Consider the following 16,009-nt stretch of genomic DNA (forward strand, 5'->3'; position numbering starts at 1 on the left):
AATAGATGTGTTGTTCTTATCAGTGTATTTATAGAGTCCCTCCTTCATATATCACAAATTCCCTTCTGCTTTCCACCTAAGAGTGGATGACCCTTTCATCCAACCTCAGTCTTTGATATTCCCTGCAAATTGGCAGGTATATACTTTTATATTTCTTGATAGCAGTCTGTATATCAAATTTCCATTATTTCTTGATTTGCAGTGTGTGCTCGCCAGTAGTTGGTGGTGAACTTGTGGGCTTAAAGAAAAGGTGCTGTTTTGTAGTTAGCTTATGACGTCACATGATGTCACTCAGGATTAAAATATCTGAGTACTATATCTTTTGAGAGAGATGCTGAATTGTGATTGGTAGAGGGGACAATCACAATTATAGGACCTATCAAGGGGTGTCCTTATAATCAAGTGGTATTGTAAAAACATGTCTGATATATTGAGATACTTTATTAAATTTGTAAAGTCTGGTCCAGCATGCATAATGCCTCCTGTTTATTTCATTTGGAGTACATTCACTGTGGCACAGAAGAGTTGTGGATTTGTTTGTGGCTTGGTGGGCCTTGTATAATGAATTCCTGTTTCCCTGTATTGGATAGTTGTGATTATAAGTGAGGTAAAAAAATCTACAAGGTGACTTTTGGTTTGCTGAGATTGTGGTCTTTCTGCTTAGTAGGCTAGCAGTTATCATAAAGGAGCAAAGAATTTGGTCAATTTTGAAATGCTTATAGATGCCCATATGGGAATCTGAGTGCTTAAACAGCAGTAAGCATTTGGCGTAGTGTATATAAATTGTAAATGACCACATACTGTCATATTATACTTTATTTTTACAATGAAAAACTGGCCTTGGTAAGATTTTTACCTGAGACTTTGATTATTCTGTACCCGCATAATGAAAACAGGAGGACTGTGCAAAGAGACCTGAAAAGCAGAAAACATTTACCTTTTCTCTCTCTCCAAGATTCTGCCTTGGAAGCACAGGAGTCTTGTAGATGTAATGGATTATGTGCTCACGTAAAGAAAGGAGTACACAATGTTACTGTATCCATCCAGGAACTAGTCCATGCTTATGGATGTGTATTTTTTCATATTATATAATACTTTTTTTGTGTGCAAATTACTTCTCTTGACAGAAAACACTGTCTCTTCTTCCACGGAGAAGTTGGATTAAAGGGAACAGTATTAGTAGTATTTTATTGATGTTTAAACACAGTGATTGACTTAGTTTCTATGGTATTTTTAGGATCTGTACAGATTGTTACTGCAGTTTGGCTTGTGCTTTTTTTTCCTGGTTCTCTTTGCCATCAAAATAAACTGCACTATTATTATCACTAAATGTGATCTCCTTCTGTTTATTCTTGCCTCTTGCAGTGCTGCTAAAGCTCCCTACCTGGCTAAGTTTAAGGTGAAACGATGTGGAGTCAGTGAACTCGAAAAGGAAGGTAAGTCCAACTTTAAACACTCAGGTGCAAACAGCAGCATCAGTTAGCTTGGGTTCCTGCCTTGGGACACATTTTTGTACCCAAAGGAATCGTCATTACTCTTTTTAATAGTTTATAATAATTGAGAATAATTTTATAATAATAATATTATTTCTGTGTCAAAACTCTGACTTGTGGACAGACCATCTTTTTCCAAAGCAAGAATGTCCATAGTTGGACTATTTCCTACTGTTTATACACCAGTTGTATTCTGTTTGTTTGTTAGGTCTGCGCTGCAGGTCAGATTCTATCGATGAGAGTGCTGAGGCAGAGAACAATGACAAAGTTTGTTGGCAGGCAGCCATCTTTAAAGTGGGTGATGACTGCAGACAGGTAAGCCATGCCAACTTCATTGTTAAGATGCTTTGGGGATGAGTGTGCGCAGAATTGAAGTCAGATGGTTGTTATGCTGCTGGCAGCCTTTACTAATGTTCATTCTTTTTGTTGACTTTTAGGATATGCTTGCCTTGCAAATCATTGGGCTGTTTAAGAACATCTTTCAACTAGTGGGCCTGGACCTGTTTGTGTTTCCCTACAGGGTGGTGGCTACAGCTCCAGGGGTAAGTGATGCACAGTAAGCATACAGACATCCCAGCCTGCAAAGTCAGCTGGTATGATTAAATGTAGTTTAGCTGATGTCTTAACTACATGTTGAAAGATAGAAATTAGGACATCAGAACTATGAACTTAAGCAGAATGATCTTCTTTACATAGTGTAAGAAAATGGTTTTATTTAAAGAAGTAATTTAGAAAGATTTTCTAATTGTGGCATTCACACACTTTTTGCCTATGTAACAGGTGCATGATTTACTTAAGAGCATTTATTAACTGATCTTATTTCTGTGTATGCAAATGTGTTTTATGGTTTGAAATTGATTTTAGTGAAAGTTACATTTATTCAACAGACTTTTGGAAGTGTGGTCGCTGTTTTGTGATATGTAATTGGTACCTGAAAATCCAGTCTTTAACATTTAATGTTAACATGTAGACTAGGACAACAACCAGGAGGTGATACTGGAGGGTGGGTGAGGTTTATGTCAACCCTTTGTGGAAGTGAGGGGCAGTTCAGGGCTGCTGCCCATTCCATGTCTCACCATTAGGATTTCTATGTATGTGCAGAGGCAGGGAAAATAGGAGTAAAACACTGCCCGTCCACGGTGTGACACTGTCTCAGAGTCCTCGATCTCCCCAGAGGCCCTTGACATGGGTCAGGTGTAGCCGAGGGAAGGCTATAACACCTGGCTGGTGGATGAGGAATGGGACTGGAGGTAGCTGATGCGCAGCTATGGACAGCCAAAAGTAGAGATCAGGAAAGTATGTAAGGCATTATTTAATTAGAATTTCATGTTATTGTGGGGATGGGGGCTCGATGTTTGAGATGTGAATGGGGAAGTGCTGCAGATTAGCTATGATTATGCCAGTATGTAGCCACTGTGGGCTATATACTGGGATTCAACATAGGAGATTGCAGATATTGTGGCAACCATAACTCAGACTTCCACAAGTGTTGTACTTATTGGATTATTCTAGTAAACAATTTGGTTATAGTGCATTTTTTTCTTGATACTAGCAAAAGAATAATTGAAAAAGAGTGCAGTGAGATAGTGTTGCTTTACTACCTTGCTGCTTTTAATCCAAGGAAGGGCCACATATTTGTCTTTTCATCTTTTCCAACTGTCAGCACTTTGAGATGATTTTTTTTGTTTGTTTGTTGCAGTTATTGCCTTTTTGTGACAACACATATGCTGACATCTCCAGGAGCAGTAGCATGTTGATTTTTGTTCCTCTGTTTTTAACCTCTAACCAGGAGCATAAGTGTGTTCACATCTTATAGGTTGCTGTTGTGAGGTTGACTTTCTGTAAATGATGGAGGAACGGTGCTCTTTCTCAGTGAGAGATTAATTAAAATTTGCGGCCATACGTCAAGTGCATTGTTTGTTGTGGTTGGTGCCTTGCTTTGTGAATCATGATAGCATCTCATTTGCTTACCCTGGACATCCTTTACCAAACTTCCAGTGGTTGTTAGAGGAACAACCTTGAAAGTTTAGCATTGTTAATTGTTTCATAGTGCAGTCTGGTACATGAAGACTCAATGGGGAAAGTTAACTCGATGGCAATTTCATATGCTAGCAGTATGATGTACTTGTTAAGATGACTAGCTGTAAAGAGACTAAGTTTGATAATCCTTGGTTTGATCCCCACTCCCTCTTCTTTTGTTCTGGTTAGAGTAGATTACTTAAACTAGATCAGAATTCCTAAGTCAACACTGAAAACCACAAATTATTTTTACTAGATTTTCTTCAGTTAACAAAGACTACATCCAACATTAGTGATTGAATTTTCTCTGTCTCCCAAATGGCTTTATTTCAGTGTGGAGTTATTGAGTGCATTCCTGACTGCAAATCCCGAGACCAGCTAGGCAGACAGACGGATTTTGGAATGTATGAATACTTTCGAAACCAGTATGGAGACGAGTCAACCCTTGCATTTCAAAAGGCAAGTATAGCATACTTTAGAAGTCAGATAGTGTTGAGCATTTACATTATTCATTTATTTGCTTACTTAATCACATATCAAGTTGTTTAAATTTTGTGTACTTTGCTGAGCAGTGGATAAAGATTAAGAGAAATAAATTTCATCAGATATTAAGCATCAGAAAGCTTTTTGCTTTTCAGATATCAAAGTGCTGTAAATATGCAGTAAGGAAAAGCCAGGAGAAGTTTGAAGGAGCAGATTTAGAATACTGAACCGTCTGATGTTGAATTCTCAATATGTTTAGACACTTAGGACTGTATAGTGTTGCTATTTGTCAGTGTTCACATGGCTGCAGTCTCTTAATTTTGGTAATATGCATTTTCCTGATGACTGCATTTGATAAAATGAGCTTACTGCTGAGGTTTGCCTTTGTGTGGATGTGTGGTGACTTTGGAGTTGATTATATTTAGCTCAAGTGAAGAGAAACAAACTCCTCTGCATGGGGGAGTAGGATTTGGTTTCAGAGAAAGTCTGTCTTAGGAAACCAACAGTAATCACTTTTTTTCTTTCAATATGGTTTTTGAGATGGTATTCAATTTGGGTATCTGCTGTAAAACTGAGTGTGATTAAGTTGAACACCTATGTTGCTGACCTCTGAAACTGATTTGACTATAAATGTGACTTGTGTTAACTGCAAATGTGATTGTAAAAATGTGGAATGACTGTAAATAGGTTCATAGGTTCATGTTAGTACTAAGCTAACTGCCCTTGTGAACCATTTTAAGTCTAGCCAATTATCCCTTGTGAGACTCGAACCCTGCACTTTGTGTTTGTAAAGGAAACACCGTAACCATTAGGCCACCTTCCCAACCAAAATGTGATTAATGAGTATGCTGTGATTTCAAAAATGATAAAGAACTGAATTCTGTAGTAACTAAGGAAGTGCAATATTATATCTGGACATAGACAGCACATGCAGCATTGGGTATATACAGAAGAATGGCAAAACAAGGAGAAGTATGTGGTATAGAACTGCAAATCTAGTTATAAACGTGTGCATAAAAAATTTGTATTTTTCAAAGGCAGCCATCTTTGAACTTCTGATGTACCCTCAAGAGTAGCATTACTCTAGCTATCCCTTCCACACATATCGTGTATGTGTACCAACCCTGCTGAATTGAAGAACTTCAGACTTTTCTTATTGGGTAATGCTGCAAAAACTCCACATCTTTTGTACCCCCCCCCCCAATCAAGTTCTGGATATGCTCCTCCCTCGGCTGTTATTGACATCTTTTAAGGTGATGTTTAATGATAGTGATTAATTCACAATCATTGAGATCATGGATTCCCATCTTGCTCATCCCTGGTCTTCAGTAAAAGCTAATGGACACTGGATCTGACCTCAGTATGAACTGCAAATGATGCCAAGATTCCTCTTGGTTTTGAGATTGTGACAGACCAAGCAGACCAAAAAAGTAGCCCAATTAAAAGGCAGGACAGCAGATGAGTGGCTGTTTTCTGTTCTGTTTTTTTTAATTATTCCACCTTCCTTCATACCACATAAGCCCAGAGATGTACATTCCTTATCAGAATAAACAAGTTGGCCTTTGAAACGTTTAGGGAATATGTCCTTCAAGTCATCAGAAGCCTTCACTATGCCACAAGTTGTTAGCACAGCAATACAAATGGAGGATCCCTCCCATACAAAGTGGCCAGCTTTTGCCGTTTGATTTTCACCAAATCTTTTGACCAGATAGAAGTGACAGCCATGTTGTTAGGAAGTCATGGATGAGAGGAAGACAGTGCACACCACATACCTTGACCTGGCCAAAGCCTTTGACACTATTCACCACTTCGGCATAATAGATAAACTCTTTCAACTAGGCATCAACCCATATGTTACCAGATGGGTAGCCAGCTGGCTCACTGATAGAACCCACGTAGTCAAAATAGGGGACGCCACCTCAAGCAGTAGACCTGTATCGAGTGTCATATCCCAGGGTTTGGTCTTGGGGCCTCTGTTATTTGGGTTATACTTTTCTGAGGTACAGGTGAAAACCAGTGGGCTATGGCTGACCAAGTTTGCAGATGACTGCAAGTTTGGAGCGGTCATCAATTCCCCCTAGTGACATGGACATCCTCCAAGAGGGTCTCACCCAAACAAATGACTGGTGCCAGAAACATGGCCTCAAGCTGAATATAAAAAATGCATTATAGGTTCATAGGTTCATAGGTTCGTACTAGGCTATCTGCCCTAGGGCATTTATAAGCCTAGCCAGAGTGTATGTGTACCACCACCACCCCTTAGGTGACAGATGAGATCCTCCTTTTAGGTTTAGTTTACTATGCCTCTAGTAGTTCTATTTATTTCTGTGTTGAGGTTTAAAGTCACTGTTCTCGGTGGCTCTGATGATTTGATTTTTCTGTGGAGCATGTCCATTTAATTCAGGATGATTTTCAGTCGGGGGCAGCATATGATATATTTAACCCTTTATTTATCCTCTGAGGAGGAACTTTTGGTCTTTTTTGCTGCAGGTGTCGGGTGAGAGTGAGATACATCCCAAATGGGGTGTACTCAATCATTGGCCTGATAAGAAGAGAAGAGTACAATGACCTCTTTGATCTCTGATCACCCCTGAAACCCCTCTCCAGGTGGGTGGGCAATATAGAAGGTCTTCCTAACCACTTTGGCAAATGTGAGTGTTGAGTCAACCTGGTCCCTAGGTCCCTGATTCCCTCCATCCCTACTTCCGCATTTTACCCATTATACCGCCTATGTACTTTTTTTTTTTTTTGTTTTAGGGTATGACTATAGAACTTTGTCAGCCACAATCCTCCTATGTTTGCCTGTACCCTGAAAAAAAAATGATGCGAACAAGGGGTCCCAGGACTATGAGCTGTGGGACACCGCCTGGACTGGCTTAGAGTCTGACATAGCTCCAGCAACTCTGACCCTGTGGGTTCTGTCCTGAGTCAGTTTTTGCAACCCATCTTGTGACATATTACATTACATTGGTGAGTTTGTCTATGATGCCGCTAAGATTAAACAGCAGCCTTATGTGTGCTTTAGTCCCTCTTGAAGTCTAGCACACAGCAGTCCGGGGACCCCATCCCCCCATTGATGCTGTGTTTTTAGCTTTAGAGAGGGCGGCCTCTTCTGGGCATCTGGAGGGTTAGAGGTTACTGGGAGTAGTTATTCTTCCTTTGAGGGGGAGGAATTGCACCGAACCTGCTGCTGTGTTGGCAATGTGTCAGTGGGTTCAGTGTATCTTGTGTCATTTTGACTAACTTAACTCTATTCTGAGCTGGACTTTCAGGTTTACCCAGGTTTAGTTGATAGCTGATTGTCTGTTGTGTCTGTTGGCATTTTCTTTGGCGTTTTGGCCTTGATTTTTTTAGGATGATCGAGTTTTGAGATCTTTTACTTTTCATCGATGCCTTTTGCTGTGGGATTTTTTTTTGTCATGTAGCTCTCTGCTGTAGTTCTTCCTTCGTCTGTTGCAAAGTTTGTTTATGGCTGGGGTCACCGGTTGGCTCATGGGTCTTGGGGAATGGGTCTTGGTTTTATTTGGGATTGCATGATCCATGTGCAACTGAAGGTGCCCAGAAGGCATTTGCAAGGGATCTAGCAGTGGGTTGGGGTTTCCACTGGCCCAGGGGGTCTTTGAAAGATACCCAGTTGCTGAGAAAGTGTGAAGTTGTCTTGGGTGGGTGGGGATTTGTTTGCAGTGAGGGAAATTTATGGGATTTCCTTACCAAAATTTATGCTATGATCTCTTTATTTTGGAGGTACTTTTGTGATGTGGGAGTTTTGTCCCCATGTTTGTGATGTGGGAATGGGTATATTATGTTCCATTGCATTTGGGTTTATGGTTGTCTTGTCCATTGCATTTTGAGTTATGGGGCTTGAGTTTTAGAGTGCTAGAATGTTGGGGCTTGAGTCCTCAGTCTATGTATGTTATTTGGTTAGACATCTGTAATTATGGTATTTGGAGAGATCTGTGTGGGTTCCTGAGTTCCAGAGGGTGGGTGGTAGGATGCCTGAGTTTGAGAGGGTCTGTAGGTTGCTACAAAGCACCTGGCAGTTTTGCCTATGGTTATGCACACCTAATAGTCTCCGGGTTGCTTTGATGAAACCTCATAACCTGGAGTTTTGGTATCTTTGATGAAATGGATACCCTCTTTGCATGATATTCAAGTTTGTTGATAGTGTGGGGGTGCTCTCAGGAGCCTTAAACCAGGTTTCAGTCACTGCACAGAGCCTTAAGTTCTCCATTATCCCCTTTAGGGAGACAGATGTCCCCACAAATTATCACATTAATAAGGTTCTAAGCATGCAGTCAGTCGTAAGAGATCTGGGCACCCAGATTGATAGCAGCCTGACTTTTGACCACCATGTTGCTTCAGTTGTATGGAAAGCTTTCTACATGGCCCACCTCATAAGTAAGGATATCTCATCCAGGGACAAGGAAGTCATAACATCCCTGTATTCTTCCCCTGTAAGGCCCATTATTGAGTACACTGTCTCATTTGGCATGTACCTCGCAAAGCACATGCAGCAGCTGGAGAGGCCACAGAGGTTCCTCACTAGTAGAATCTAGGTCCTCAAAAATCTACCATACACAGATAGGCTAAAAGCCCTAGCCCTCTACTCTTTTTCATACAGACTCCTCAGAGGTGACCTCTGTCTGGCATACAAGGCGATCTCAGACCATGCCTTGATGGGACTGCTGTATATCCGCAAGTCAAACTCAACTTGAGTAACCCGCACACACGACCTCTACCTGGTCTGTGATATCAATAGGACTTGCTGGCGGGACAGATTTGTGTCCCAGAGACTTCTCCATCTATGGAATAGACTCCCTCTCCACGTCAAGCAGAGTACCTCTTTAGCACTTTTTAAGCACAGTCTGGATAACTGGATGGGAAATAGAAAATACATCTCTGGGATTCCACGCGTGTCCCTCCTGGACAGGGGCATCAGGTGCTGATTTGTCTGTGCTTGGGCTAAACTGTGCTTGGGCTTATAAGGGCCAATAGCCTAGTAACTTCCTATGATCCTAACTATATTTTGACTCTGTTTGTGGCTGGTGCCCTTAGTTTCTGATTAATCGGGATGTAGCATCAGCCAAGTTGTTAAATAGGTGGTCATATCCTTCCTTCTGCTTGGAGGACATAAGGGCATATGACAATGGCAATGTTTTTTTTTTATCTCACTACATATACCCATATAGCTGTGCACTGAACAGAGCTGCAGGTGTATGCATCTTGGCATCTGAAATGTGCCCATGGCATGCACATGGAAATGGTGTAGTTTCTTCAAGTTCTTGGCTGTTTTGAAGAGCAACATGATATACCTGTCTGTCATTTTTGGCATGCACCTTATGCATGACCTCACCTTCCATGTGTGCTAAGTACTTGAGACAACATTTCTCACTTGTAGAATGGTGTTACAGCTTATTGGTTATGTCTGACCCTAGTGACAACCTTTGCAAGAGGCATATAAGATGGCAGTGACTGTGACTCCTCACACACCCCCTGTGCCATTACATTGTCCTCCAGCCATGTGATAATGGCCACTGCAAGCTTCTCTAGCTGTGGTGAGTGATTGTGAAATGCTAGATCATAACTAATTTCTCTTGTTCCATGGCTTCTGTTATTACACCTGTGTATGTCTTCACAGCATTGTCCAGTTTTCTGAATACAAGCTTAGTATGTGATACTTTGCTTTTCCTGACAGTAATATTATCCATGTAAGACTAGTCAGTCCTTCCCTTTCTGACACCAGCAATAGCTTTAGATGGCACTATTGAAGTTAGCGGATACAGTGTAGAGGGCAGTCTTCTCTACTTCAGAAATTGGTCTGCTTGACATTGTGTTGCTAATTTTGGATTGTGCTTTTTTTATATTTTATACATTGAAGTGCTCCTGCAAATCAGCTTTATTGGCTGTCTGCAGGACAGGTTGGGAGACTGGTTAATTGCTGGGGTGTAGTGCTGGCTGCTAGTGATGTGGTATGTCTTTGGGGTGTTCTGAACTACGTATAATTCTTTCTGCTTTTCTGTTAAACATTTTACAGTGATTGTCATGTGTGGTATTGAGGGTTTTTGTACTGTTTGTCTTTTTTTTTTTCTGAAACGGACAGTATTTGTAACTTGAGTAATTGGGTTTTTCTTTCTTAGGGTAAATTTCTTGAAAGTAATTTTTTACTTCTTTCAGTAATGCAGTCATTATTTGTGAATGTGCAACTGCTGGTTTAGTGAGGTTCTTATGTATGGCTGTCACTATAACACGGGTTAAGTGAGTTTTAAGTGTTCTTTGTTTATGTATCCTTTCAGCAAACTGGTGAAGTGGCATTGAGAATGAAAGCACCTAGTAGTTTGTGAATGGGAAGGTTTATTGTACAAGTTCGGTGTATTATATTTTAATAAATTAATTTTTAGATTGTCCGAGTTTTAAGTGTTTTTGTATATGTATCCCTTCAGACAGTTTCCACAGATCACCATCTGCCATTGCCCCTTCAGTGGAGGATGTCAGTGGCATACAGTGTCTTGTTATCTGCAGGCCTCTGAAAAATTAGCGCTGTATCTTCCTGTGAAAGTTTGGACATTCAGAGGGAAGGAAGTGCTAAAGATCTGGAAGGTTTTGTTTAACAATATTTTAAGGGGAGTATTCCAGCTTCCTGGAAGAAAGCTGTGGTAGATGTGTTGCCTAAAGTGGCTAAAGACAATTTAGATCTGGGTTTACACAAACCCATTTCAATTTTAAACCATGGCTAGTTTATCTCTGTGCAACTAAGATAATAGCAAAGGTGTTGCCCAAATTAATAGATGTGGATTAGTGTGGATGTGCTGACTTTGTTCACTGTTGCAATGTGCCAAAAGAATGAGTTTTCACCACTGACATTGGCTGGGGTACCAAAGCTTAATCTTCTCTGGATCATATGTCTGACATATAACTTCAGCTTGCAAGCATAGGGGTATATAGATGGATGCATGATCGTAAATTCACAGACTATCTCACTGCCAGCCCAAATGCAGGTTTAACCTGTTGGACTGATCTTTGACGGCTGGTTGATACAGTAGCTTCTAAAAAAACAGATAAGTGCCCCATTGGGGAACCTTACTATACTTAAATTGTTTTTCTGTGTTATGTATCAGCTAGGAGGGGTAAGTAGGAGTATGGTAGGCAAGTTCCTTATAAAGACCTCCATACCTAGTGTCTACTGCTTTGGCATGGAACACAACTACAAGGCCTGCTCCACTTGCCAGTATTTTGTGCCTAGGACTTTGCAGTCTCATTTATCTTTGCTGAACACCTTTTTTGAGACGCATTATGTTTGTCCCACTTCATTATGACAGATTCCTCTTCTCTGAATGTACCTCCATCGCACAGGAAAAAACTCAGGAGGCCTAGGCCTGACACTGAAGTCTGCCCGGTCTGATGCCCTGTATTGCAGCCCTACTGGAGGCTGGTATGACATCAGAGGGTCATACGACTGAAGATCCTGCTTCTACTGAAAGGAGGGAACTATAACATCATTTTGGAGGGACCAGAAGGCATCCTGCAGATTTTAGTCAGGAAAGAGATTCCTGGAAAATTAATTGAGGAATGTCAGGGGTGGAATTCACCCTGCTTGGCTCAAATGGACATCACACCAAAGCGACAAAAGACTAAACATGTCCCTTCACCTCTTCCACCTAAAGAGGAGACCGATGGACTTCTCACAAGGTGTGCTTAAGGCCATGATCATGAAACCAGCATCTTTGTCTGCTCCCCACCCCCTCCTAAATCACAGAAAACTAGTGTTGATTCATCTTCCTCTAAAGATGAAGATGTCTGTGACTCTGACCATTCTCTGGCTTACTCCTCACAAATTCACTCCTCTGATCAAGTCCATTCAGATGATAAAGACGCCATCTCTCCTGACACCCATGTGGAAGAGGCTTCTTTTGAGAGACTATTTTAAATTTTTAGTGGAGTGTAGACAAATTTCATAGTGCCAGTTTAGGTACTGCAACCTCTTGGAAGTGGGCACTGCTGCCACTTCCCTTTTACCTCCAGTTCAGGAGGCCTTTTTGGATGCCTTCCAATCTACTTCTGCAGTTCCTGATTCAAAGGCCCCTGTGCCCAAAATATCAGACAGGTTCTACAGTGTTCCAGATGCATTCAAATTCCTGTATAAGAACCCTGTGGCAGAACCATTTGCAGTGTCTCTCTCTCCTCTAACAAACCATCTGATCTGATATTGTTAATCCTCATTCATTCCTTATGCCTGGGTTACCGGTTCCAACTTCGGAACTGAGCCGGCCATCTTCCAAGCTCTCGACAGCCACAAACTCTCGAGCTAAACTCTTACCCACAATTCCCCTCTCCCTGTTACCTCAGATTTCATTTGCCGCGTTGAACTTTCTTTGATAATACCTAATCGTATTATAGCTTTTCTCAGTTGAAATCTTGTTAAATAGTTATCTCTTACTCTATTGCATCTAGCGACTCTCTCTTGTTTTTTTTTTTCTAGCCCTTCTTTCTTACCATGAGGTAGCTCCTTTACCAACATTGGTAAAAACCTTTCTTTGCTTTACCTTCGGGTATTTCCCTTACCATTGTTCTTACCTTCTTCCTTCCTTTTTCTTCCTCCTACCTGTCATGGCAGAGAAAAAAGGTAGGCCAGGATTTAAGAGATGTGTGGATTGTGGGCATAAATTGCCTATTTCGGATGCACATTCGTTATGTGTTTACTGTTTGGGTGTGCCTCACTTAACTGTTGACCCGCCTTGCGGGATTTGTGCAAACTTTTCTAACAGGACTTTGGTGGAAAGGAAAAATAAACTGATCTTAAAGGGACTACTTAAATCTTCCTTTACAGAGGCTATTTCTGGGTTGGAGGCTTCAACCCCTCCTAGTTCCTATAAGAAAAGGGGTGAACATAAGGCCAAGTCTCTTCTGTCATCTCCTGCTGGGGACCCCCAGGAACCGAGACCTAAGAAGGCCAAACTTTCTAGTTCGGAGTTGACTTCCTCGGCCCCAAGGCTTTTGGTGCCTAGGTCTTCTGCACCGAAGCCTTCAGCACCATCCACTACTTCGGCACCGAGTATTGTGCCCTATACCTCATTGGAAGCGAGGGGCCCCTCGGTTCAGACTTCCTTACCAGCACCGACTTTTTCATCGATGCAGACATTTACGGCATCGATGACTGTTCCGACGCCCTCTCCTGCTTCAGCTCTGACAATTTACACGGCATCGACTATTCTCTTGGTACCGACCGCATCGTTTTCCGCACAGACTCTTTCGGCACCTACCATAGTGCCAACTACCACTTCGGCACCGACCTCATCGGTGCAGACCTTACCTTCGGCACCGATGATCTCCTCAGTGCAGACACCAGTAGTACAGGCCTTAACAGCTCCATTGCTCTCGGTGCAGACACCTATTTTAGCACCATCCAAAGACCCCTTTGTGGGCACTGAGTTTCCTTCATCCTTGGATAGACCTGACTCCCCTTCAGCTATATCCATGTGATCCACTAGAAGCCTCTCTGAACATGATGTGGCGCGGCTTGTGGATCAGTTGCTTTCGGTCAGAGGTATCCAACCCTCCAGGACCTATTCTTCCTTCGGAGGTGAACACCCTTCTCCAAAGACCCCCCCCCACCTATTCTCCTCCTTCATTGCCTTTGAAGCCCCTTGCTGTAGCACAGACTTCCCTCACTACGGCTCCTTTTATAGACCTCACTAAGGAGCTGCAGTTGCCTTTGTGGCAGGAGAGACTTGTCACTCCAGTCACTGCTCAGGATGCCAGCTGTGGCGTACATACTCCTGTTTTTCACAGCCATCCAGGGACTCAGAGTCAGCAGGCTGATTTGCTTGAGCGAGGTGTGACCTTATTGGGTGGACCAGCCTTCCCAACTCATGGAGAAGGCTCTTGCGTCTGTTGGTGATCTTGTGCTGTCAGTGCCCCCATCCTCCTCTGGACCGCAATTTACACAAGTCACTCCTAGCGGACACCGGGCACAAGGGCCTCAGGACACACTCCCACAGGAGGCCCCTTTTGCGCTGTCTTCCCCAGATTCTCCCCCTGAGGAAGTTCATCACAAGAGTTTGTGTAAGAGGAAGCATGTGGACTCCCCAGAGGAGTCCCTCATGAAAGACACAGACTTTGATGATGGGGAAGGGTCCCCTCGGTCACCCTCTGAGGTATCCTTTGGAGATATCCTCGAAATACTTAAACAGAGAGGTGAATGGCGGCCCTCTAACCCGACCTCTGAAGAGTCTGTGTTCCTGCAGGCCTTTCGTGGCCGACCCCCTACCCTCCTGGGTTACTCCACCTGCTGACGACCTTGTCCCGGCTCATCATGCAGTGTGCATGGAAGGCTCCTGATACCATTCCAGATAAAATCTTGTCCCCTCCAGATAGTGATCCTCACTGGTCCAAAGGTCTTCCTGTAGGTGGCCACAACAAAAAGGATCTTGTGGAAGAAAGCCAGACTGTCCACCCGCCCAACAAAGAGTCCCTGGTGCTGGACAGATTAGGGAAGCGTACTTTTGCATCAGCGACCTTTGCAGTCAGGTCCCTGAATTATATGGCACATTTTACCAGGCTTCAAAGAGACTTAACTTCTGAGCTCTCTGAAACTTTGGCCAGAGCTGTGTCTGATGAGGTCCGGGAAAAAGTGGCCTCACATTTAGCCACCCTTGAATCGATCTCTACCTCCTCCATGCGTCTGATTTCTCACGCATCAGAAGGAGCAGAGGGGAGAAACTCGTATGGAAGATGCCCCATTCGGGGCAGAGGAGGGCCACGTAGCCAGGGCTCCCGAGATTCTTTCTCTGGCCAGTCCTATCAGCACTCCTGAAGAGTGGCCCAACTGCTTTCCTCTGGAAGCAGTTGGGGTTCATTTCTCTTTGTAGCCTTCTGCCTGGCTAACCATTACCACCGATTCTTGGGTACGAGAGTTAATAACCAGAGGTTATCATATTCCCTTTGATCTTTGCCCCGGCCCCCCAAGAAACTTACCCAATGTTCCATCCAGTCAAAGGGAAGAAGCATTAGAGATTTCAAAGCTGCTAAGAAAAAGAGTCATCCAAATAGTCCCACCAGACCGGATAGGATCCGAATTCTACTCAAGATTATTTTTGGTGCCAAAAAAGACCGGGGACTGGAGACCGATTTTGGATCTCAGTGTGTTAAACAAATTTGTAAAGGTACAGAAATTCCAGACAGTCACAATGCAGTTTATCCTCCCACTCTTGGAGGCAGACAATTGGATGTGCTCTATAGATCTTCAAGATACGTACTACCACATAAAGGTGGACAGACCATCAAGAAGATTCCTTCGCTTCCGTGCGGGAGCCAGTCATTACCAGTTCCGAGTACTGCCCTTTGGACTCTCTACAGCCCCCAGAGTGTTCACAAAGAGCATGGCAGTTGTCACAGCTCACCTGCGACTGCAAGGCTTCCAGGTGTTTCCATACCTAGACGACTGGCTCATCACCGCCTCCACCAGACATCTATTGGAAGAAGCCTTGACATACTCCCTTCACACTGTAGAAAGGCTGGCAAAAATCCAACCTCCCCCATCCCAATCCATAGAATTCACTGGGGTCCTGTTGGATTCAAAGAACTGCAGGGCATTGATTCCAGAGCACAGAATTCTAAGGATAAAACAACTCATACCCATCCTCTCAAGGGCGGATGTTGGGTTCCATGCCAGCTTCCATCACCATTGTCCCCCTTGCGAGATTCCACATGAGACTCTTACAATGGTTACTACTCGCCCAGTGGTACCCTTTTCAGTTTCCTCCATCATCCCAGATTCGGGTGACTCAGAGCTGCAAACAAGACTTGATTTGGTGGATGTCACAGAACCCATCACAGTGGTTTTGCCCCTTCACACCCCAACAGCCCAAAGCCACAGTGAACACGGACGCCTCCTTAATGGGTTGGGGGGACTTTTTCAGGGGAAGACCATCCAAGGCATGTGGTCAGAACTAGAGGCCCATCTGCATATAAATGTCCTAGTACTGAGGGCTGTGCTTCTAGCATTGCAAGCATTCCAT

At 43.1% G+C, this 16,009-nt stretch overlaps 1 protein-coding gene across 1 annotated transcript in view; it reads left to right on the top strand.

Annotated features, from left to right (window-relative positions):
- Window positions 1-16,009, top strand: part of PI4KA (phosphatidylinositol 4-kinase alpha) — a gene marked incomplete at its 5' end in the record, with an annotated part of 2,160,482 nt that overhangs the window by 2,022,749 nt on the left and 121,724 nt on the right. The window contains 4 exon segments of the mRNA XM_044068731.1: window positions 1,366-1,436; window positions 1,702-1,808; window positions 1,931-2,035; window positions 3,846-3,971. Of these exon segments, the coding sequence (XP_043924666.1) occupies window positions 1,366-1,436; window positions 1,702-1,808; window positions 1,931-2,035; window positions 3,846-3,971 (409 nt within the window).

This window comes from Protopterus annectens, chromosome 4.part0 (assembly GCF_019279795.1).
Source record: "Protopterus annectens isolate FY-2018-M chromosome 4.part0, PAN1.0, whole genome shotgun sequence".
Classification (NCBI taxonomy): Eukaryota; Metazoa; Chordata; order Ceratodontiformes; family Protopteridae; genus Protopterus; species Protopterus annectens.